Genomic DNA, 24,974 nt, shown 5'->3' with positions numbered 1-24,974 from the left:
GCTTATTACCTTTCTTCTATATCTTACTTTCACTGTTTCTCTATACCTGGCTGGCGGGTGTCTCCCTCATTCTCCTCTTCCTTCTCTTGTTCCTCCCGTTCTTCTTTTTCATTCTCTCAAGCCTAGATTTCCCTCTTTTCTATTCTCTCTGCCCACCAGCCCCCCCTATCTTTTCTCTGCCTAGCTATTGGTCGTTCCGTTCTTTATTGGACCAGGTACCTTAGGCAGGCAAGGTGAAACAAAGACAACCCATCCTTGCATAACTAAACAAATGCAGCATGAACAAAAGCAACACACCTTTACACACTTAAAGTAACATTCTGCAGCCTAAATGAATGTTAACACATCTTTGCCTGGTTAAAACAATATTCTACAACACCTCAGATGTGGTCCCTTGGCAAAGCTGATTCCTGGGCTTCCCCAGAACAAGGCCATGCCAGGGTAGATAGATGTATGTTCATGTGGTACCTCAGGGGGCCAGCCAGCACAAGGGGAAGCTAGTGGTGGAAGTTGGCAGAGTGGGGTAGTGCCACTTCCTTCACAGTCACTGGCCCAGCCAGATTCATGAAGAGGAAACAGCCCCTGACTCTCCAAGGGATGTGGAAGGGCATATGAGGTCCAAGACTCTGATGTGACCATATTTGGAAAGTATCAGATGCCACTGCGTTTCGGTCCCCAGACATGTCCAGCAAGGCCCCCCAAGTCCCACTGGGTGGATGACTGCCTACAACACTACATCCTGTCTTCAGTCTCTGTTTTGAGGCCAGGTCTCTCTATGTAGCCCAGCCTGCCTTGGACTCCTGATCCTCTTACCTCAACCTCCTGAGTGCTTGGATCACAGGCATGTGCCAGCATGCAGCTCCTGTCCATGGTCTCTTATGGATTAACCCCAAATCAACAGGGGTGGGGTGTAGTTTAGTTGGACAGCATCCTTGAAGCCCCGGGTTTGATCCTCAGTATTACATGAGCCTGGCATGCTGGTACACAGCTGTGACCCCAGCGCTCAGGAGGTGGAGGGAGAAGACTGGGAGATCTAGGTCAACCTCGGCTACAGAGTAAATTCAAGGACAGCCTGGGCTACATAAGACCCTGTCTCAAACAAACAAATATACAGAAGGTGAACTGCAGCTACCGACTGAGACCTACAATACTTGGGTGCACATGCCCCATAGGAGGGCTGCCATCTCCAATCCACTAACTGGAAAAGTTGCTGCTCAAAGAGATGAAGTTGTCTGTCCCCAGGGCATGCACTGGGAAGTAGCAGAGACGGAACAGCAACTATGCCTGAGGTACCTTCCTCTCCAGCCCTGACATCCTGGTTCATACACAGGTGAGGCCAGATCTGCCTGATACGCATGCCCACCAGTTTCAGTGGCCAGGGGTGTGGGCAGCAACTGGATCATAGTGCAAGAACCTGTGGACAGCCCTAGCAGAAGTGGTGAGGGAGATCTAAAGTGTGAAGGAGAAATGGAACTTTCTATTTCAGTCCGAGAGGCCCTGAGAGATGAAGAGGTTCCTTAAAGATTCATAACCTGAGCCGGGTGGTGGTGGCGGCAGCGGCGGCGGCGGCGGCGGCGGCGGCGGCGGCGGCGGCGGCGGCGGCGGCGGCGGCGCACGCACGCCTTTAATCCCAGCACTCGGGAGGCAGAGCCAGGCGGATCTCTGTGAGTTCGAGGCCAGCCTGGGCTACCAAGTGAGTCCCAGGAAAGGTGCAAAGCTACACAGAGAAACCCTGTCTCGAAAAACCAAAAAAAAAAAAAAAAAAAAAAAAAAAGATTCATAACCTCACCTTAACTAGTACCCTTCCCGTTGATGCTGGCTTCCCAGGGCAGAGTTACACAGCACCTGGTTGAATCTGCCCCAAGACAGGGAGCTCATTACCGGTCCCTGCAGCTGGAGAAGTAGTAGATAGCGTCACCATGGGAGAAGTTTCTCATGGGCCCTGCCTGGCTGCTGCTGGTTGCTTCTCAGCTGGAAGGATGCTTTTCCCTTCAGGAAACTGAAGTGACAATGGTCCTTGTGGATCCTAAGGGTCTAGAAAAGTTTATGTGTCCTTTGTCCTGCCCATGCATGACACTTGGAACTTTTTTTGAAGTAGCAGCAAGAAGGTTTGGACATCTCTCTAAGAAGGAAAACGCCAGATGTGTCAATCAGCACACTTGTGAAACAGTTGGAAGCAATCCAAGTGTTCGGCAGCAGGGGATTGGATGGGAATACTGCTGCACCCCTGTGGACGCTGCTTCATCACGTTAAAACTGCTCAACAGGCCGGGTGGTGGTGGCACACGCCTTTAATCCCAGCACTCAGGAGGCAGAGGCAGGCGGATCTCTGAGTTCGAGGCCAGCCTGGTCTACAGAGTGAGATCCAGGACAGGCACCAAAACTACACTGAGAAACCCTGTCTTGAAAAACAAAGAAAAAAAAAAAAAGAAAGAAAAAGGAAGAAAGAAAAAGCTGCACAACAGCCAGGCATGGTAGCACATACCTCTCACTCCAGTACTTGGGAGGCAGAGCCAGGCGGATCTCTGTGAGCTCCAGGCCAGGCTGGTCTACAGAGCGAGATGCAGGCCATCCAAGGTTACATAATGAAACCTGACCCCCTCCCTTTTTTAAAATGTGCATTGGTGTTTTGCCTGCAGGGATGTCTGTATAAGGGTGTCGGGTCCCCTGGAACTGGAGTTACAGACAGCTGTTGTCTTGTGGGTCCTGGGAATTGAACCCGGGTCCTCTGGAAGAGCAGTCAGTGCTGAGCCATCTCTCCAGCCCGAGACCTTATCTTAACAAACAACAAAAACCCAAACATGCTAGGTGGTGGTGGCGCATGCCTTTAATTCCAGCACTGGGGAGGCAGAGGCAGGCGGATCTCTGTGAGTTTGAGGCCAGCCTGGTCTACAGAGCATGTTCCAGGACAAAATCCAAAGCTACAGAGAAACCCTGTCTCAAAAAACCACACACACACACACACACACACACACAAACAAAAACAAAAAACAAACCCAAACACACACATAGAAGACTATACAACATATAACAAAGAGGCAAATTTCAATTTCATTCATGTAATATAAAATCAAGCCTGAGTGTTGGGGCTCTTTTTGATGGCAGAGATTGGACCCCAGGCCTCAGGCTATTAAACATAGGCTAATGCCCAACTTCATGTGGAGGCCAAAGATGTTCATTATTCTCCACCTTATTTATGATTACTATAATAATAATAATTATTATTATTATTACTATTTTGAGACCAGGTCTCTCTATGTAGCCCTGGCTGGCCTGGAACTCACAGAGAGCCAGTATGCCTGGCTCCACCCCATTTTCTCAGAGAATCTGTTGCTGAACCTGGGGACACTCATTCAGCAAGGCTGGCTGCCCAGTGAGCTCCAGGGACCCTCCTGTCTCTGCCTCCTTCGGCTCTTGGGTTATGGTGCTTGGAAGACTATGCCTAGCTTCTTACAAGGGTGCTGGGGTCTGAACTCGGGTCCTTACAGATGCACTCCTCTGTGTAGTGGCTTTAGACCAGTGGTTCTCAACTTGTGGGTCACGACCCATTTGGGGGGTAGACTGACTCAAAGGGGTCACCTAAGACCATTGGAAAACACGGATATTTACATTATGATTCATAACAGTAGCAAAATGACAGTTGTGAAGTGGCAAGGAAAATAATTTTATGGTTGGGGGGTCACTACAACATGAGGAACTGTATTCAAGGATCACAGCATTAGGAAGGTTGAGAACCACTGCTTTAGACTATTATAGCATGCTTAGAAGGCACCCAGGCTGCAGAGTAGCATGGACCACTGTATGTGTGTGTGTGTGTGTGTGTGTGTGTGTGTGTGTGTGTGTGTGTGTGTACTGTCACAGCATTGTCCCCACTGATCATGCATACCTACTGCTGTACCTCTGGGGTGCCCAGCACCTGGTCCCCAATCCCAAGGGCTGGTCTTTCATCCTAGCAGTCCTGTGGTTTAGGCTGTGTTTACTAAGTCCTCTGGAGAGGTGAGTCCAGTGAGGCTCAGAATCCTGGTATCACCTGTGTTCTAGGGCCTCAGGGAATGTGAGAACTGCAACTCAAAGCAGGCTCCTCCCCCTCCAGCCAGGGCCAGGCCTTTCAGAGACCGGCAGAAATGGCAAATGTGGATGTGGTTGTGTGTGCCCTCTGGTGGCCGAAAAGGGCAGAGTCCGTGATACTTCTAAAGTGGGTTCGAATCTCTGTGCTGACATTCCTAGTGGCGACTCCAAGTCACTTTATCTGCGTGAGCCTCAGTTTCCCCAGCTGTTAGGGACTTGATGACTGGAAGTGTTTAGAGTAAGGGATTAACAAATGACAGCAGTCCCTGGAATTGATGCCAATTATTCTCCAATAATTCTCTCTAGAGGGTAAGCAGTCAGCCAGGCACTTTGAGGTCAGGCTTTTGTGCAGTCTTGTCATGTTTTTAGGTAGACTCTCATAACCGCCCCCCCAACTGTCCTTTAACTTACTACATAGCTGAGGCTAACTTTAAACTCTCCATCCTTCTGCCTCCAACTCTAGAGTGCTGGGTTTACAAGCACGAGCTACCCTACCCAGCAAAGGACCTGAAAATTTCCTCTTCTTTAAAGATGGGTCTTGGGCTGGAGAAATGGCTCAGCCGTTAAGAGCAATGGCTGCTCTTCCAGAGGATCCAGGCTCGATTCCCAGATTCCCAGTACCCACACGGTGGTTCATAAACCATTTGTAACTCCAGTTCCAAGAGAACTGACACCCTGGGGCACCAGGCACACACCTGGTGCCCATACATAGATGCAGGCAAATCACTCATACATATTAAAAAAAAAATGGGGTCTCTCTCTGCAGCCCAGATAGGTCTCAAACTGGTGATCATGGTGATCCTCCTGCTTCAACCAGGTGAGTTCAGGGTTTATAAGTGTGTTCTTCAGGAAGCACCTTTCTCATCCTGCGAAACATTCTAGAAAGTTATGCATCAGAGTGGGGATAGAGGGACATATTGGGTTCCTTTTTGGTAGGGGGACAAGGTCTCACACTGTAGTCCAGGCTGGTCTGGGACTCTTGGTAATCCTCCTGCCTCAGCCCTCCTGAGTGCTAGAATTAAAGGTGTGAGTCACTTCGTTCAGGTGAACCCACCAGTTGTCCAGAAGCATAGATCGTCAGTGTCTTGTAAAGGTCATCTGAAGTGGTGACAGCTTCTGTGCTGGAACCCTTGGCTCCTGGGGTCTGGTGCTTGCTGACAGCTGAGGGTCTGAATGGAACTGAACTGCCAGTTGCTACCCTCTTTTGTGTTATTTTGAGACAGAATCTCATTTTCTATACCAGGCAGGTCTTGAACTCTTTGAGAGTGCTGGTAGAGGTATTTTGAGACAGTGTGTCCCAGGGTAGTCTGGAATTAACTCTGTAGCTCAGGCTAGCCTGGTAACACTTGAGACTATTTCATTCATAGGCAGACAACAAAAGAACTTTGGGGCTGGGAGATGGCTTGGAAGTTCAGAGCAGTTGATGCTCTTGCAGAGGACCTGAGTTGGGTCCCAGCATCCACATCAGGCAGCTCACAACTGAGGCCCCAGGGAATATAACACTCTTTTCTGGCTTCCATGGGCACCTGCATCCACGTGTCCATCTGTGTCCCCCGCCTCCCCACCATAACATCCCCGCACACACACAAATCCTTAAAAAGAAATGAAATATAGGCTGGAGAGACGGCTCAGTGGTTAAGTGCACTTGTTTCTCTTACAGAGGACCTGGATTCCCAGAGCCCACATAGTGGCTCACAACAATCATAATTCCAGGTCCAAGGGATCCAGTGACTTCTGACATTCGAGGGCACTGGGCACTCACATTCTGCACATACAGACAAGCAGGCCAAACACTCATATGCACAAAATAAAACAAATAAATCTAAATATAGTGAAAATTAAAAGAAGAAGAGAAAGAGGAAGAAGAATAATTCAAAGAAAAAGGATAAGCTCCGGGCTCTGGTGGTGCACACCGGAGGCAGAGACAGGAGGATCTCTGTGAGTTCGAGGCCAGCCTGACCTAGAGAATGAGATCCAGGACAGCCAGGGCCACACAGAGACACCCTGTCTCGTAAAACAAAACATAAAACAAAACAAAACAAAACAAAACAAAACAAAACAAAACAAAACAAAACAAAACAAAACAAAACAAAACAAAACAAAACAAAACAAAACAAAACAAAACGAACAACAACAACAACAAAAAAGAATAAGCCAATCCCAGGGAAGGAGGCCAAGCTGGCTTTCCGCAGCCAGCGGGGAACCTTTAAAGTGGGCCCCGCCCTTTCCGGCCCACAGATTCCCCGCCCACTCCGGAAGCCCGCGCGCAGGCCCCGCCCTAGCCCCGCCTCCGGAGTGACAGTCACGTGGTCCGGCGGAGGCACGCGATGGCTGCCCCCGTGGACCCGAGCCCCGGCGGCCCGGCGGCCCGGGCGCTGAGGCGGGCGCTGGCGCTCACCTCGCTGGCCTCGCTGGCCTCGCTGGCCGGGCTGTTGCTGAGCGGCCCGGCGGGCGCCCTCCCCACACCAGGGCCCGGCGGGCGGCGCCCAAACCTCGACCCGCCCGTCTCCCGAGTCCGCTCGCTGCTGCTGGACGCCGCGTCCGGTCAGCTGCGCCTGGTGGACGGCCTCCATCCCGACGCGGTAGCCTGGGCCAACCTCACCAATGCCATCCGCGATACCGGGTAAGGGTGGGCCTGGCGGATGACAGGACTCCGGGCTGCCGACCTAGGGAGTCCACCGCCGAGTCCGGGCCCAGAGTTAGTGGGTGACACATGAACTCCTGTCCCTAACCACAGGAGTTCTCCCCGAGGTCTGGGGGACCGCTGTGACCAGCCATCCCGCCCGCCCTCTGTCCACATGGGCAGGCTGGCCTAGAACTCGCTGTGTGGACCAGGCTGGCCTGGAACTCACACAGACCCGGCTGAGGCATGCGCCTGCCGCCACCACCACCACACCAGGCTCTCCAGCCTGAGGGGTAGTGACAGCTGTCCTGGAGGCCAGGCCTTTGTCCTCCTCCAGAGACAGGGTGCCAGGAGTGAGCCTAGCTCCAAACCAGAGGGATCGTAGGGTCCCTAAGTTCACAAGCGTAGACAGTATCCTTGTTGCTGCTTCTGCCCATCCAGGGACAAGTTCATGGCCCGATGCTGCAGAGCTAAGTGCTCATCAGTACGATCAGGGTCACTCTTGGGACACAGGTTGGCCCTCCGATCTCTTGTCTTTCACTAACTCCCCTGCTAGTCTGGGTCCCCCCATCACCACTGTGAACCCAGAACTTAAAGGTGGGTTCTTGTTGGGGCGGGGCGGGGTCTGCACCAGGAATGACGCCTTGTGCTCAGTCATTCTTATCCTGGTGTGTGGTCTCAAGGACCCAGTGCCAAACAAGATCCGGGTAGAGGAAAGAGACACACACATGCAGACAAGCCCCACAGGAAGTCAGAGCCAGCAATCTGCCTGGAAACCCAGATTCAGGCAATGCTGGGGGAGCCTCCCGAACCTGCATGGCCCCCCACCAGGCCTGGATATACTCATGCTCAGAGGACAAAGCCTCCTTCCTGCAGCATGGGCTTCCACGGTTTGGGGGACACAGATAGATGCTAAAGACACCTCCAGTGTTGGTGGTCCTTGGATGGTTGCTGCAGAGGTGACAGCTAGGTGTGGCCAATCTAGGAAGGCTTCCAGGGAGAGAAGGCTGCTGACTATCTGAAGGGAACCACAGCTCTGGCTGGCATCAGGGGTACCCCATGTGACTTGATCTGACAGCATGGCCTCTGCTGACTCATGCATTTTTGTTCTGGTCTTAGCAGAGCCAAGAGGGAGTGAAGAACCCCTGCTTGGATGTGAAGGCACAGGAGTGAGGTGTGCATGGGGAGGAGGTTTTGGACTCAGGAGGACATCTAAGTGGGCTAGGAATATTTCCAGTTATGGGGCTCATGATAGTGGGGAAGGGTCTTCCTTGATTGTGTTGCACATTTCTTCCAGCCTCAGATCTACTGCTGTGTGACCCAGGGCAAGTGGCTCCCCTTCTCTGAGCCTGTTTTCTTGCCTAAAATGGGGCTGAAGGGGTCCCACAGTCTCACTGGGACTTAGAAAGCACCGCTGTAGCCGGGCGGTGGTGGCGCACGCCTTTAATCCCAGTACTCAGGAGGCAGAGCCAGGTGGATCTCCGTGAGTTCAAGGCCAACCTGGTCTACAGAGCGAGATCCAGGATAGGCACCAAAACAACACAGAGAAACCCTGTCTCAAAAAAACAAACAAACAAACAAACAAACAAACAAAAAACCAAAAAAAAAACACCACCGTTGGTTGAAATGACTAAGGGTTCTTCAGCCATTTTATGACTGGGGAAACTGAGGCCTCTCATGCATCTTTTCTGCCCTCTACCTCCTCTCCTATGCCATATGCCCCTTCACTCTGAGACTCCAACAGTACAGGGAGTTCATAGTGGGAGACGCTGATTTACAGGCAGGGAAACAGACCCTTGAGTTTCTTGAGGACTTGTGAGGACTTGGGTCAAATGGAAGACCTCTGGCTTGCCCTGGTCCCCCTGTCAGTGGGAGCTCCAACCTGGGGGGTGACTGTCTCACCCCACTCTCCACCCCCCAGAGCTGAGGACCGAACCCAGGCCCTTGTGCTTGCTAGGCAAGTGCTCTATCACTGAGCTAAATCCCCAAACCCCCGTCTCATTTTTTTGGAGGGCAGAGGTCAGGAGCTAGATTCTCCTAGAACTAGAGTCCACCTTTCTGGAGGTTTCTCCATTGCCAATTCTGGGATTGTTGAGGGTAAATTCTTTTCCCCCTTCTCCTTCCATTCTGCTGTTCTGGGTCTGACTCTTAATTGTTTTATTTCATTTATTTATTTATGAGGCAGGAGGTGAGGGGCACATGTACTATGATATGTGTGGGCAATTCATAGGCCCTGGGGATCGAACTCAGGTCCTTAGGCTTGGTGGCAAGCACCTTTACCTACTGAGCCATCTTGAGGGCCCATGAGTATGACTTTGAACCAACACCCAACACAGCCCTGAGACTGTTAGGATTTGGTGTATTGTGGATGGAGATATTCCACTGTAGAGCCTGTGCCAGCCTAGCTGTGGCCTCCACCCTGGGGAAGGTAGGCCTCTGACTCCCTTCTTGCTTCTCAATTGGATCCCACCAACCAGAAGGCTGTCTACAGTGCTGGTTGGAGCCAGTCACCACGAGGTGGAAAATGGAGGGAGGGAGGGCAAGTTAGGAAAGCAGGAAGCATCTTGACTCTACTGCTTCTGGGGAGTGGGTCATATGGCTGAGCCATTGAAGAGTGGCTAGAGAGACCCCTGCTGTGTGGGGAGGCAACCAAGGGTCCTGTGTACTGCCAAAGGATTGGTGACAGGAGAGAGTGACTTTAGGAGACATTTAAGACCTCTACCCACCTCAGCAATGGCCTAGCTTTTTAAAACATGGTACGGCTTCCTCTTCCTCCTCTTTTTCATTGAACCTAGGAGTTCATGCATGCTGGGCAAGCACTCTATGATGGAACCGAACAGTGTTCTGTCTGCATGTATCTCTGCAGGCCAGAAGAGGGCACCAGATCTCATTACAGATGGTTGTGAGCCACCATGTGGTTGCTGGGAATTGAACTCAGGACCTTTGGAAGAGCAAGCAGTGCTCTTAACCTCTGAGCCATCTCTCCAGCCCGGCCCTTTTTATTTTTAAAAATTTGAAATAGGTTCTTGTTATGAGGCTAGTGTGGGCTACATAGGAAGATCCTGTCTTTAAAAATTCCATGAATAATTTTTAGAAGTGTGTGTGTGTGTGTGTGTGTGTGTGTGTGTGTGTGTGTTCACATGTGTGCAGGTATCTGCAGAAGCCAGAACATGGGTGTCAGATCCCATGGAGCTGGAGTTATAGGTAGTTGTGAGCCACCATGTGGTTGCTGGTTACAGAGCCCAGGTCCTCTGCAAGGGCAGCAAGTGCTCGTAACTGCTGAGCCATCCCTCCAGTTTCCTAAATCATTTTGTTGTTGCTGTTGTTATAAGAGTAGGGTGTGTATGTGTGAGAAAGTCTGACTGTGTAGTCCAGGCTGGCCTCAAATTTCTGACCCTCCTGCCTCAGATGTACACCATATATATAACCAATGGAATTTGGTTATTTCGTAGTGAGCATTCTGGCACTTTAGAAGGATCACCCTGTTGGGTTGTGGTGTGTTCTCATGTCTCCCCTGGGCTGCTGCTGTTTGAGTGTTTGCCTGCACATCTGTGTGCCATGTGTATGCAGTACCTGAGGAGCCAGGAGAAGGCTTCGGATCCCCTGGACCTGGGGTTACAGACAGTTGTGAGCCACAGTGGGGATGCTGGGAACCAAACCCTGGTCCTCTGCAAGAGCATCAAGTGCCTTCACTGGTGAGCTGCCTCTCTAGCTCCATCCTGGGCTTCCTTTGTTGTTGGTGGTGTGTGTTGTATGTGTAGTGTGTGTGTGTGTGTTTTGTTTTGTGTGTGTATGTGCAGTGTGTGTTTTGTTCTCTCTGTGTTTTGTTCTGTGTGTGTGTGTGTGTGTGTGTGTGTGTGTGTGTGTGTGTGTGAGTGTAGGCCAGAGGTCTACCTTGGGTGTTGTTCCTCAGGTGCTGGCTACTGTATTTTTTTGAGGCAGGATTTCTTACTAGATAGGGACTCTTACTAGATAGGGACTCGTTGATTAGGTGAAGCTGGCTGGCCAAGGAGCCCCAAAGATTTGTCTGTGTCCTCCCCCTCCTCAATGCTGGAATCACAAATATGGGCCACCAGCTTTTTATGTGGGTCTCCAAGTCCAGCTTTTTACGTGGCTCTCCATGCTCTCATGTAGCTTAGGCTGTTCTAAATGACTTTGAACTTGTTGTCCTCCTGCCTCCACCTCCTGAATGCCAAGAATATAGTCATATGACCAGATGCCTAGTTTATGAAGGGTTGGGGACAGAACCCAGGGCTTGGTGCCTGCTGGGTGAGCATTCTGCCAACCTAGCGGCACCCCCACCCCTACCCAATGAAGTTACTTAAGAAAAAAAATTATTTATCTGTGTGTGTATGCCTGTGTGAGTTTACATACCAGGTGCCTGCAGAGGCCTGAGGAAGGGCTTGGATCTCCTGGAACTGGACTACCAGGCTCTTGTGAGCTGCCTAATGTTGGTATTGGGAACTAATCTTGGGTCGTCTGCAAGAGCTCATAATTGCTGAGCTATCTCTCCAGCCTCTGGAGAACTATTTTAAAGGCAATTCTATTAAGAAAATGAGAACAAGGATTGAAGTGATAATTTATAGCACTCCCATGCTGGGGAGGTGGAGCTTTGGGGGAAATCCAGGTCTCTGTGAGAGACTTCATCTCAAAAATAAATAATAATGATGGTAGCCTGACTTGACAGAGTCCTGCTCTGCCCTTGGTGACCACTGACCCTGCAAGTGTATCAGTTAGCACTGGGCAGCAGTGCCCCATAACAAACGGCCCCAACAGCTGCTGGCCCTCGTGGAGCTGAGCCACTAGGGTCGCTGTCTGTGGACCTGCTCTGCTCTGGGTGTTGTCTGCTCCTGGGACCTGTGGGCTGGCTGCGATGTCCTTCCACAACAGCACGAGAGGCACAGAAGGGCAGTGGGGGTCTGTAGCTTTGCGCCTTTCCTGAAACTCTGTAGACCAGGCTGGCCTCAAACTCACAGAGATCCGCCTGGCTCTGCCTCCCGAATGCTGGGATTAAAGGCGTGCGCCACCACAGCCCGGCCTCTTGATCTTCTTAACAGCAAACAAATCGGACATGGTTGCCAGATATTGCCAGCTTAGAAAGTGCCAGCCAGCATGACTGGGGACATGAGTTGGCATAGGTGGGGAGAGGGGGCAGGTTTAGTCTCTGGTTGGAATGCACTTCCTGTCTTAGGGATCTGGCCCAGTGGGTGTGCAGGTACAGACCGGCAGGCTGACATCTGTGTGGGCAGCTGTTGCTCACTGGGCTGTTTTCATGGTCTAACCAGAGGCTGGACAGGCATGGTATCACACACCTGGGATCTCAGCATGGAGGAAGCCGAGGCAGGAGGGTTAGAGTTCCAGGCCAGCCTGGGCTCCATAGTGAGACCCTGTCTGAAGAAATAAAAACAGGGCTGGAGCGCATACCGGGCACACGAGGCCCTGGATTCCGTCTGTGGTGTAAGGGATGGAAAGTCAAACCCCAAGTGCCTGCAGCCACGGGTCTGCTTGTGGAGGCTTGCTTCGCAGGTCCCCGATATTGACTGAATGTCCTCCCTCTCCCAAACCACAGGGTGCCTGCAGCCACGGGTCTGCTGTGGTGGCTTGTTTTGTAGGTCCCCGATATTGACTGAATGTCTTCCCTCTCCCCTCCAGGTGGGCCTATCTGGACCTGGGCACAAATGGAAGCTACAATGACAGCCTTCAGGCCTATGCAGCTGGTGTGGTGGAGGCCTCTGTGTCTGAGGAGGTAAGACCAATGTGGGGAGCCTGGGTTCCTGCCCCTAGCCAAACCAGGACATCCTCAGGGCTTTCAGTGGGGTTGTGTGTGTGTTGTGTGAATGGGTCCCACCTCCTGTCCCCCATGTAGGTGGGGAGAAAAAGAGTCTGTTCTTCAAAACAGCACCTGAAGCTGGACATGGTGGAACATGCTTGTTACTGCATGAGTTGGGAGGCTGAGGCAGGAGGATTGCTGAGTTTGAGGGTAGTCTGAGCTAGAGACAAAGAAACAAAAATTCCTAGGTTATTATTCATGCCTGTTGTCCCAGCAATTGGGGGATAGAGGGACAAGGGTCAGGAGTTCAGGAACAGTCTTGACCACACACCCCCGAAAAAGGGGGGAAAGGGAAAACAGTACAATCTAGTGGTTTGGGGTACACCTCTAAGGTTGTGCAGTCGGACCACTACCAAGTCTAGAGTGTCTTCATCACCCAGAAGGAACCCATCCAGCTAACACTCCACCCAGCCCTGGGCACCACCAAGGCCAACGGTGTGGTTTGTATTTTGTTATTCTAAACATCCCACAGAAGTGCGGTCATACAGTGGCGGTGCCGCCGCCGCCGCCGCCGCCGCCGCCGCCGCCGCCGCCTCCTGCCTTTTGTTTCCGTTGAGATAGAGGCTCTGTAGCCCTGACTGGTTGCAGACTCAGGGTGTAGCCAAGGATGTCCCTGAACTCGTGGTTCTCCTGCCTCCCATCTCTAGTGCTGGGGTCACAGTAGTGTGTCACCACTCGGTCTGTACAGTGCTGGGATGGAGCCCAGAGCTCAGGATGCATGCTGGGAAGTGCAAGCCTTCTTGTAACTGCCACTCGGCATAATGTTTTCCTTTTCTTTTGTGTTCGTGTATTCTAAAAAGATGATGTGAATTCTAGGGACTGAATTCAGCTCATCAGGCTTGGTGGCAAGCTCCTGTACCTGCTGAGTCATCTCCATGGCCCAATATGACAGTTTATACATACATGTTCTGTACTTCACCCGTGTCCCCCAGCTGCTTTCTCTGTTCTTCACACCTCCCAGCGGCCCCTTTCTCACCCTAATGGTCCGTGGTTCCCCATTCTGCCTTCATGTCTTCTGCCCCTTGGTATTTTTGAAAGAGTTATTTATTTATTTATTTATTGGTTTTTGGCAACAGGCTTTTTCTGTTGTAACAGTCCTGGCTGTCCTGGAACTCACTCTGTAGACCAGGCTGGCCTCGAACTCACAGAGATCCGCCTGCCTCTGCCTCCTGAGTGCTGGGATTAAAGGCATGGACCACCACCGCCTGGCTAAAGATTTATTTTTATTTATATTGGTATGTATGTGTGTGTGTAGTGTGTGTGTAAGAGCATGCCACATGTACGTGGATGTTCAAAGAGGCTGAAGAGTGTCAGATCTGGAGCTGGAGTTACAGTGGTGTAGGGAACCGAACTCTGGCCCTCTTCAAGAGAAGCAAGCACCGTGGAGCCATCTGTTCAGCCTCCTTTCAAGGTGTTTAGAGACAGGGTCTTACTGTGTGGTCTAGGCTGACTTCTAATGTGAAATCCTCTTGCCTCAGCCTCCTGAGTGCTGGGATTGCAGGGATGTGCCTTTTCCCCTTCCTGACACTGGAGTTTTTAAACCCAGGAAACCCAGGAGCTCATGCATGTTGAGAAAGCACTCTCCCGCTGATCTCCACTCTCAGGCTTTTTTGCATTTTTCAGTAAGAGACAGTCTCACAAGCTTGCCTAGTCTAACCTTGAGTTCTCTCTGTAGTCCAGGCTGGCCTTGAACTTGTGACACTCCTGTTTTAGCTCCTGAGCACTGATACACATCACCTCACTTGGCTCCTACTTTGGTTAACTAGCTGTCCTGCATGTGTCAAGTCTCCAAACAGCATAGTCTCTTGCTTACCTGGTGTGGAACTGTAGAGATGGCAGTCACTATCAGGGGCGTCACCCCGCAGAAGTCAGCGTGGCTATGGGTAACAGCTTTGCCCACACTGGGTGGGTAGTAAGTGGACACCCACTTTGAGAAATTACTGGGCATCAATTTACAGAGTAGAGTCCACTCAGGGTCCAGTGACCACTATTTGAGTATGGATCCTATTGGTGACTCAGGGACATGCAAAAGGTGTCCAAAGGCTGGAGGCCCTGTCTTGGTGGAGCTCGATGGAGCAGTGACAGTGAGGGACTGTGGAGAATGTGAGCTGTGCTGTGGGGGCGCGGGGGATCATGGAAGCAGCCTCTGTGGTAGTCTTTATAAGCTTAACCACCATCCAGGCCTCTTGGAAGCTTTTGCCTCTAGAAAAGCATGAGATGCAATTCCTTCTCCCAAGGGACACACAGCCTGCTGGGGACACTGAGACAGGGCCACAGGGCTCTTGTGGCAGGATCCTGAGGGATGTGCCTGGGACTTTGCCTGTGTCGTCTCACTGGTCTCAGCTCCTGAGGGTGGCCTGGCTGCCTCCACTGGGGAGAGGTTATAAGACTTTGGTCCCAAGAGGTGAAGGGGCTTCCTCAAGGTTAAACAGCCATTCAAGCTGAGGAGCAGCATTCGAACCCAGCTCTGTCTGGCCCAGGTCTCCACTCCTGACAGTTTACTCTGTCTCTCCTGTAGGAGATTGTCTAGTCCCCAGCTGAGCCCAGCCTGACCCTCAGGTAGGGCTGGCAATGGGCAGTGCTCTGGAGGCTCTGGAAAGCACAAGGGGACAGGGGGCATTGGTAGGGCCTGGGGGTGAGCAGGATTTGGTGTGTCACTGTGCTGGCGGCCCTTGTGATGAAGATGCTTCCTAGTGGGGTGGGGTGTGGCTGGAAGTTACCTTCAGCAGTTGCCAAGAGTGTGGGGCTTTGGGACTGGCAAAAGCCCATCTTGACATGGACCCCAGTGTTGGTCCCATGATTCAATGTCTCAGTGTTTGGGGACACGGGAATTTGCCCACCTGTGCCTCAGTTTCCCCAGCTGTAAAGTGGATGTGTTGGTTTCACTTCACTGTAATGAAATACCCAAGACAGTGAGCTCATAAAGGCAAGGGTTTGTTTTGTTTGGTTCATTCATAGTTCTGGATGGTTCCTGCCCAAAGCCAGGTGGATCATTGCTTTGGGCCTCTGGTAGGTCTGGACAGCAGTGGCAGGGACATATCCATAGCAGAGCAAGACGTTCCCTTCATGAGCCAGAAGGCAAAAATGGAGGAGGAAGAGAGCAGGGTCCCAGAGTCCTAGGACAAGCTCAGAAACCTCACGCTCTCCTCCCAGCAATGCCACCCAGTGGAGCACTGTGTGCGGACAGCGATCACATGCCTAGCTCAGAGCACTGGAGGCCGCAGCATGCCCATCTGTGTGAGGCTGCTCACTAGCATGAGCCATAGGCCAGCAGGCCTCCTCCTGGGGAGCATCGGCTCTGTGCCCTGGTTATTCTAGGTTGGATCAGGCTGACCTTGGTAGGCTTACTGGTGCTGTTGTAGTCAGCTGGTGGGGAACTGGGGTATCTGAGTGGTCTGGGATAACCTCATTCACATGTCCAGGAGTTAATGTCCATCAGCTGGGGACAGGGTAGGCTGGCTGCAGTCTCCTCCCCAGAAGGCAAGCCCAAGCTTATCCATACTGCACCTCTACAGTGCCGACAGCCTGGCGCACTTTTTCTGGCCCAGTGAGTCAGCAGGGGGTTTGTCTTGTTCCCTCTGTCCTCCATGCTTGGAACATGCCCAGACACACATTTGTCCAGCCAAGAGTGGTGGTATATGCTCACAGTGCCTGGAGTAATCTTAGCAGGCCAGAGGCCGAGGAGTGTGAACCTGTCTAAAAATCCAAACAAGGGGCTGGAGAGATGGCTCAGAGGTTAAGAGCACTGCCTGTTCTTCCAGAGGTCCTGAGTTCAATTCCCAGCAACCACATGGTGGCTCACAACCATCTATAATGTGATCTGGTGCCCTCTTCTGGTGTGCAGGCATACATGCAGATAGAACACTGTATACATAAATAAATAAATCTTAAAAAAAAAAAAAATCCAAACAATAGCTGGAAATGTGGTGGCATTGGTAGATAGCTTGCCTAGCAGGCACAGGCTCCAGAGTCCATCCCCAGCATTGTATAGCCAGGCTTGATAATGCACACTTGTAATCCCAGTACTTGGCAGATGGAGGCAGGAAGATCAGGTGTTCAAGGCCAGCCTCATCTACTTAAGACCCCCACTGCCAAACAACCCAAACAAAACAACAAAGCCAGACCTGAGGACTAAGCTGTGGTCCAGTGGCCTTGCAGAGCATTTGCTTGGTCTGCACGAGGCCCTGTGTCTAATTTCCAGTGCTACAAACTTGACAGAAATGACCCAAGACCCCTGTGTTTGATGGTGGAGCACAATGCTGCACCCGGTCCCAGCAACAGAGAAGGTGCAGTCTAGCCTGGACCTTCCATATTACAGGCCCCTGAAGAGGGCGACCTGAGGGTTTGGGCCTTGAAGGGGGCTGAGAGCCACATAGGCGAGGGGCTGCCTCTGCACTTTGGCGGGGCGAGTCCTAGGGTCCTGTACGAAGAGAACAGCGGCTGCCCTGCCTCCTCCCACAGCTCATCTACATGCATTGGATGAACACGATGGTCAATTACTGTGGCCCCTTTGAGTATGAAGTCAGCTACTGTGAGAAGCTCAAGAGCTTCCTGGAGGCCAACCTGGAGTGGATGCAGAGGGAGATGGAGCTTAACCAGGACTCTCCATACTGGCACCAGGTGGGCCAGGCTGCCCTGCTCGAGGGGAGGTGGCTCTTTGGGTGTGCCCGTGTCCTATGCAGTCCCTGGCTGGCCCTGAGTGAGCCAGATGTCCAGTCCGTTCTAGTATCGGTCAGCATCTGCAGCCTTCCTCCCCAAGCTGCCGTCCTTCCATCTGTCCACTTGATGCACCTCCAGCTGCCCATTCTGGCCCGGATGCCCAGCCCTTTCTGCCTTCCTGCTGTCAAAGAACCTAGATGTAGCTAAGTGGGGGCATGTGGCTCTCACTGTCAGGGAGGTGTCGGAAGGCTGGGTAAGGCGAACACCATTTCAGAAAGGGAGGGAGGAGAAAAATGCCAGCCTTTGCATTCCCTGCCTGGGCTGAGCTTTACTGACTGGATGCTAAGGGCTAGGCCTGGGTGGCTGGCTCCTTGGCCTTGGGCTGCTGGCTAGGTCGTCAGTGCAAAGGCCATTGAACCTGTGAATTCTCTAGAGACCTGAGGGTTTAGCTGCACAGCACAGGCAGTAAGTGGCCTCTGTAGATGACCCTACGTCCTCCAGTGCTGACACCATTATCCTCCTATACATAGTTCTCCCTGCCAACTCATCTACTGCCCCTCTGCATCAGGCTGTCTCCCTCCACATACCCACTCATCCCACCATGCTTCCATATGTCTGCTTACTCGCCAACACACATCAACCCATCTACCCTCCATATCACCCATGTACCCCCTTTTGTCCCGTCCATCCACCCATGCATGCATCTGCTTACTAAGGTATTCCTTCACCCAGCAATGCATCTGCTTAGATACCCATATGCACACATCAACCCATCCATCCTTCTGTCTGTCCACCTGTCTACCCATCCCCTCCTGTCCATCCATTCCTACCCAGTCCGCCCATCTATCTTGCCTGGACTTAACTTGCCCAGCACCAGCCAAGATCCAGTGAGAGGCACGATGATGCCTCTAGTTACAGGTGCTGAGGCAGAACTGGCCGTGGGGAGAAGGCAACCTCAGGGCAGGTGCCAGGGTCAGCCACACAGCCAGCATCTAAGACGAGGGGGGTATTTGGAAGGGGGTCTGGCCAAACTGGAAGGCTTTGTTGAGGAGGTGGCTTTTGACCTGGGTTCTTAAGTGAGGGGGACTTGGGGTCAGCATGAGGATGTGTCATACAGTTAGTTGAGTTACTGAAAGCAGGAAAGGGGTCAGGGCTGGCTGGAGCCTGTTGAGCACCCCTGGACCAGGTCAGAGCCCCTGCAATGGTATAGAAGGGGTGAACTGGGTGGGGGAGGGGCTCATCCTCCCTCTGCCCCTCCCCTAGGTGCGGCTGACCCTCCTGCAGCTGAAAGGCCTGGAGGACAGCTACGAAGGCCATTTGACCTTCCCAACTGGGAGGTTCACCATCAAACCCTTGGGGTTCCTGTAAGTGCCCAGCCCCAGCCTGCGCAGGGTGGGTAAGGAGTCATGAACCTCATAGTCATCCCGGTTCTAGGCCAGCTCTGTCATTTCCTGCTCCCAGAACACAGTGGGTCTACTGACCCCTGGGGCCTCAGCTGTGACAAGGGTGCAGAGTAGCCGCTGACCCTCCCATCCTGGCTCCTCAGCCTGCTGCAGATCGCCGGAGACCTGGAAGACCTAGAGCCAGCCCTGAATAAGACCAAAACCAAGGCTTCCCTGGGCTCCGGTTCCTGCTCCGCTCTCATCAAGCTGCTGCCGGGTGGGCGTGACCTCCTGGTGGCACACAACACATGGAACTCCTACCAGAACATGCTTCGCATCATCAAGAAGTACCGCCTGCAGTTCCGGGAGGGACCGAGAGGTGAGAAGAGCGAGCAGCAGCCTTGCAGGAGGGTGGTGCACAGAGGTGGGGCCTTGGGCGGAGCTCTGGATTGGAGCCAGAAGTTCTTTTTTTTTTTTTTTTTTAAGATTTATTTATTTGGCCGGGTGGTGGTGGTGGTGGGGGGGGGTGGGGTGGGGGGGTGGGTGGGTGGGGGGGGTGGGGTGGGTGGGGGGGTGGGGTGGGGGGGTGGGTGGGGTGGGGGAGGTAGGGGGAGAGAAGGAAAAGAGGAGCCTAAAGAGACCAGCATGGTAAAAAAACAAAACAAACAACAACAAAAAACCACTTGAGAAGAAACAAATCTTTTTCTTTTTTTTTTAATTTATTATATATACATTGTTCTTCCTGCATGTGTCCCTGCATGTCAGAAGAGGGAGCCAGATCTCATTACAGATGGTTGTGAGCCACCATGTGGGTGCTGGGAATTGAACTCAGGACCTCTGGAAGAACAGCCAGTGTTCTTAACCTCTGAGCCATCTCTCCAGCCCCGGTTTCTTACATTTTTAACTCTTTAAAACCTGCTTAAGGGCTGGGGATATATCTCCATGGCAGATCGCTCACCTGGCATGAGCAAGTCCCTCAAAACAGTACCACCAATATGTGCAGGGGAAATTGTGCCAAATAGCGAGGCCCTCTTGCATGTGACATCCATGGCCCTCGGGACGTTGTCCCTGCAGATGGGTTGTTTACTTGTAGCTGTTCCAAGGTCCCTTCTGATTGTTTCATTGCTTTGTCCTCATCTGGTCTCGGCTGTATACAATCACATATGTCATGGGTCCAGAGTAGACACCAACCCCACCCTGAGCTCCCCACTCGCAGATCCTCCCGATGAAGTGAGATCCATCTGCATTTTTAAATGACTTTATTTATTTACTCCTTCTACAACTAATTCACCAGTGTTAAGGAAAGTCTGTTTCCAGCTACACTGAGGAGCAGTTGCAGAGCATCTTGCTGTCATCACATTGCAAGTTTGTTGTGGAATCAGTAGAGACAGCCGGTGGGGCTCTTCCCCTTCCTTCTGCTCCTTCTACCCTTTCCTCCTCCTCTTCCTCTCTCTCCTCTTCATCCTCTTCCTTATCTTCCTCCTCTACCTTCCCTGCCTCTTCCTTTTTGAAATAGAGTCTCATCATGTAGCTCTGGCTGGCCTGGAACTCACTGTGTAGCCCATGTAGCTTTGAACTTGGAGCAGTTCTCCTGCCTCAGCCTCCTGGTGTTAGCATTCCAGACAGGTGCCACCCACGTATTTTATGTGAAGGGCCTCGTTTGCTGTAACAAACGGCTGAAGGGATGAGAGTGGGCCCCCTGAGGACTGCTTGTTCCTCACTCGAGACTCCAGTCTTGTGGGATGGAGTATGGGGTCCCCACAGGGCCTGCCTGACCAGCTCATCCCCTCCCCCCCACAGAGGAGCACCCCTTGATTGCTGGCAACAACTTGGTCTTTTCATCTTACCCGGGCACCATCTTCTCCGGTGATGACTTCTACATCCTGGGCAGTGGGCTGGTGAGTGGCCAAGTCACATGCTCCCTGTGGATACAGCATACAGGCTCTGGGGATACAGTGAAGGAGGAGGTGTGCAGGACCTCTGAGCCACTCTCTTGGAGACTTTGCAAAGCCCTCAAGTGCAGTGACCTTGGTTTGTTTTTCTGAGTTCAGCATGAACACCGCCTTCAGCCGGTGACCTTGCTCTCTGCTGCCTTCCCCTCCCCATCCCTAACCTGGCCACATTCTGAAGAGCTGCTGTTTACAGCGCCTTGCTTCCTCTGTTCCCTGGCTGGCATCCAGGCCCCTTTAGAAATCTGTTCCTGGCGCCTGAGATCACAGACTGATGCTGCCAGGAGACGACTTTGCTGCAGAAAGCGCCTGGGTGCATCGGATGCGAGGGCGCTAGCAGGGCGTGGTGGGGTTCATGTTCATGTTCCTGCTGTTGCTGCTTCCTAGTGTGGCGGAGGCTTGTGGGGATGTGGGGGGGGGGACGGGGTGGGGGGAGAGGCAACAGGAGCCTCAGGCCAACAAGCTTCCCCCGCCTGTTCCCAGAGGGCCCTCTATGTGTGCACATGCACATCTGTGTGTCTGTCTGTCTGTCTGCACGTGTGCAATGGAACCTTGGGCCTCCTCACTGGGCCAGGAGAGGAGAGGAGGCCATCAACCCCTTTTACAGTATAGGATACTGGTGACCTTCATAGACTCTTGCTTTATTTATTTGTTTGTTTGTTTGTTTGTTCGTTCATTCATTCATTCATTTATTTAGGCATAGTCTTACTATGTAGCCCTGGTTGGTTTAGAACTTGCTGTGTAGACCAGGCTGGTCTTGAACTCAGAGAGATCTGCTTGCCTTTGCCTCACAAGTGCTGGGTTTAAAGGTGTGAGCCACTATACCCAGCTTTTATTTTTTATTTTTATGTTTTTGTTTCTTTGCTCTATTTATTTATTGATTTAGTTTTTTTAAGACAGTGTATCACTCTGTGGCTCAGGCTGCCCTGGAACTCAGTACATAGCCCAGGCCAGCAGTCCTCCTTCCTCAGCCTTCCGAGTAGACTGCAGTTAGACGCCTGTGCCAGGCCCAGCTTAGATGGTGTCTTTATTTTTCCTCTCTTTCTATTTTTTAGTTTGGTTTTCTGAGACAGGGTCTCATGTAGCCCATGCTGGCCCCAAACTCACTCTGTAGCTGAGGTTTCCTTGAGCTCCTGATCCTCCTGCCTCCACCTCCCTAGGACTGGGGTTAAAAAGGTGTTTAGCACTGTGCCCAGCTTCAATGTCCTCTTTAAAACACTGGCCTATGCTCACACCTGAACTCCTAGCACTTGAGAGGCAGAGGCAGGAGAATAACCAAGAGTTTGAAGCCAGCCTGGGCTACAGTGTGACACTGAATGCCCCCCAAATAAATAAAACGCTAACACTAAAGCACTGTCCTATGTGGGTCCCGCCAGCTTTTGGCTCTTTTTAGCTTCCTTGTGTAGAGATAGATACAGGCTGCACCCTTGGGGCACAGGGGACTAAACTCTGGCTTCAGGCTGGGGGGCTGGTTGCCAGCCACGACCAGCTGGTAGACTTGTCTCTTAGCTTCTCTGGGTCTCGCACACCTGTCTTCCAGGAGGAGGGTGGCAAGAGCTGACTGGGACTCAGAGATCTCCTACAGCAGGGCCACCCACCAGCTGCCAGCATGTGGCCATTTGAAGTCAAGTTTCACAGGCTCCGCTTGGCTGTTGATCCGAGTTCTGTTGTTTGGTCTGAGACGGGGTCTCACTCTGAAGCCCTGGCTCATCTTGAACTTCTGACAGTCTTCCTGCCTCTCTGCCTCTGCCTCCTGAGTACTGGGTTATAGGCATGTGCCACCACACCTAGCTAGTTCTGCATTGGTTTTAACCAGTGAGAACAAGGCATGTTTATGTAGACACATGAGGGCCCCAGGGAGCAGTGAGGTTTCATAGGCAGCAGCAGATGGCTTGTGACTCCAAGACAGAGCGACGTGGGCTAGGGTCTTCCCGTTGTCTCTGGCTGCAGGGGAGTCAGGTGAATAGCCTCACGCCACCAGCTGTCCTGTGGAGCAGAGTGAAGGGGTGGGATGAAATGCTGCCTCTTAGGGGAGACTTCACCTTCTGACAAGGGAGGCACTTAGGAGTGGCATTCTGGGCTCCTCAGTCTGGTCCCCAAGGCAGAGCTGGGTACAAGATCCTGAGTCTCTCCCAAACCAAGTACTTTTCCAAGGAACCCAAGAGGGGTATGCACCAGAGCAGGTTAGGGTTGTAAGGAAAGCATAAACACTGACTTCTGAGCCTCCGAGACAGGGCAGGGCTGCCATGTGGAGTCTGCAGCCCCTCTGTCTCTCACAGGTCACCCTGGAGACCACCATCGGCAACAAGAACCCCGCCCTGTGGAAGTATGTGCAGCCCCAGGGCTGCGTGCTGGAGTGGATTCGGAACATCGTGGCCAACCGTCTGGCCTTAGATGGGGCCACCTGGGCAGAGGTCTTCAAGCGGTTCAACAGTGGCACGTGCGTGCATTCCTGGCCCCACAGCTCTACTTGGGGACCACTGGGGCTCCGGGGCCTTCTGCCCAGCCCTTTCTCTTAGATGCTCACTGGAGCAGCTCGAGCTCCTTCCTTGTTTTATACTTGGGGAAACTGAGGCTCAAGAACGAAAGGATTTTCTTTTCTCCTCTCCTGAAAGTGTTCCAGGTTTGATGTAGTTCCTTCCTTGTGCCTGGCAGGTATAATAACCAATGGATGATTGTGGACTACAAGGCATTCATCCCTAAGGAGCGCAGCGCTGGAAGCCGGGTGCTTACCATCCTAGAACAGATCCCGTGAGTCCCTGGGACAGAGGGAGGAAGGGCGGCCTGGGGGAGGGGTGCCCCTGATGGGGGCGGGAGGTTCAGGACTCGCACAGTTTCCTGCTCAGGGCGCCAGAGCCCTCACCCTGGCTGTGCGCTCGGAGCCTGTCTCCTCACTTGCTTCGTCCATCTCTCCGGGTCTCAGGGGCATGGTGGTGGTGGCCGACAAGACCGCAGAGCTCTACAAGACGACCCTACTGGGCTAGCTACAACATCCCGTATGTGCTCTTCCTTTTTCCACACTCTCCCCACCCCCAGTCTGTCCTCCCTGAGGCAGAGTCCTCCCTATTGACATTTGAAACATGCAGGACAATGAGAGCTGTCCCAGCCCCTCCCCTGCGGGAAAGCTCTACCTCATGTGTGACCTCCAGTTCTGGTAGCCGCTGCAGGGTGACTTGGGACGGCCACACCTTGGGACTGGGTATTGCCAGGCATTCAGCTGGACCCAACCCTGTCTCCTGAGAGATGGAGATGCCCATGAAGTACTCAGGCTAAAGTTGAGGTGTGGCTGGGACAGCCTGAGTCCCAGTAAACTCAGTCTTAGCTGGGTTCTTCAGAGCTATCTTCCATCCTGTGCTTTCTCAGGGTGTAAGGACCTGCCATTGGGTCCTTGTGACCATGATACCTGACTGTAGCAGCCTGTTCTCATTCCACAGATGTGGAAACTGAGGCAGGGATCCCTGGCTCACCCACAGCTCCATGGTCAGAGAATGCTCAGATGGGATTTGACCCAGAACCCAGGGTTATCCCTTACAGTACAAGAGGGCCTTGCTGCAACCTGATGTGGCCCTGATCACAGTTCCACTGTGACTCTCTTCCCCCCCCCCCCCCACACACACACATTCTGGCTGCAGCCACAGTCAGTTGTGGCTGTAGTACTCGTGGGTGACCACCCTTGTCCCAGCAGGTTCTTTGAGACGGTATTCAACGCTAGTGGGCTGCAGGCCTTGGTGGCCCCAGTATGGAAACTGGTTTTCCTACACTAAGAATCCTCGAGCCCAGATCTTCCGGAGGGACCAGTCTTTGGTGGAGGACTTGGACTCCATGGTCCATCTCATGAGGTGGGGTCAGCACACTCCTAGCTTGGTGCAGAGAGCCACCTGTGTGTCTGTGACAGTGCCGCTGAACCTTGCCACAAGTCTTGGTCTGCAGGGGGCGGGCCTTGCTCCCTGTTATCCTTGGGAATCCCTTTCTCCTGGGAGATGGAGATGCCTGGACCCAGGCTGGAGCTGAAGTGTAGTTGGGCAGCCTGAGGCCCCACAGATGCTATTGAGGAATAGACTGGGTGTCTGGCCTACTTGGAGGAGGGGCCTGGAGAACCTCCCCCAGGAAGAGTCAAGTGACAAGGCTGGGGTGACCCCTTGGAGGGGTGAGGGTGGTCCACATCTGACCCTGCCTGAGACATGGCTGGTGTTAGGAGAAGCCTAGAAAGTTCAGGAAGGGTCAGGGCCACCCTGTGCCATGAGGAGCTTGGCCTTTTCTCGAGGGTGACTAGCATCCTTTCCATCTGCATCCAGGTACAATGACTTTCTTCATGACCCTCTGTCACTGTGTGAAGCCTGCACCCCGAAGCCCAATGCGGAGAACGCCATCTCTGCCCGCTCTGACCTTAACCCTGCCAATGGCTCCTACCCATTTCAGGCCCTGCACCAGCGTGCCCATGGTGGCATTGATGTGAAGGTTCGC

The 24,974-nt window shown here is 52.6% G+C and overlaps 1 protein-coding gene across 1 annotated transcript; it reads left to right on the top strand.

Annotated features, from left to right (window-relative positions):
* Positions 1-6,394: 6,394 nt before the first annotated feature.
* Plbd2 (phospholipase B domain containing 2) lies at positions 6,395-24,974 on the top strand (the record flags this gene model as incomplete). The annotated part of the gene is given in 13 exon segments (XM_059249756.1): positions 6,395-6,690; positions 12,343-12,436; positions 16,982-17,140; positions 18,443-18,543; positions 18,726-18,940; positions 20,362-20,459; positions 22,790-22,950; positions 23,166-23,261; positions 23,434-23,482; positions 23,484-23,506; positions 24,196-24,244; positions 24,246-24,349; positions 24,806-24,974. Coding segments are annotated over 13 exon segments (1,614 nt in total), but the record flags the coding sequence as incomplete, so codon positions are not given.

This window comes from Peromyscus eremicus, chromosome 23, assembly GCF_949786415.1.
Source record: "Peromyscus eremicus chromosome 23, PerEre_H2_v1, whole genome shotgun sequence".
Taxonomy (NCBI): domain Eukaryota; kingdom Metazoa; phylum Chordata; class Mammalia; order Rodentia; family Cricetidae; genus Peromyscus; species Peromyscus eremicus.
Note: the sequence above shows the minus strand (reverse complement) of the source record. Positions and strands in the feature narration are given on the sequence as shown.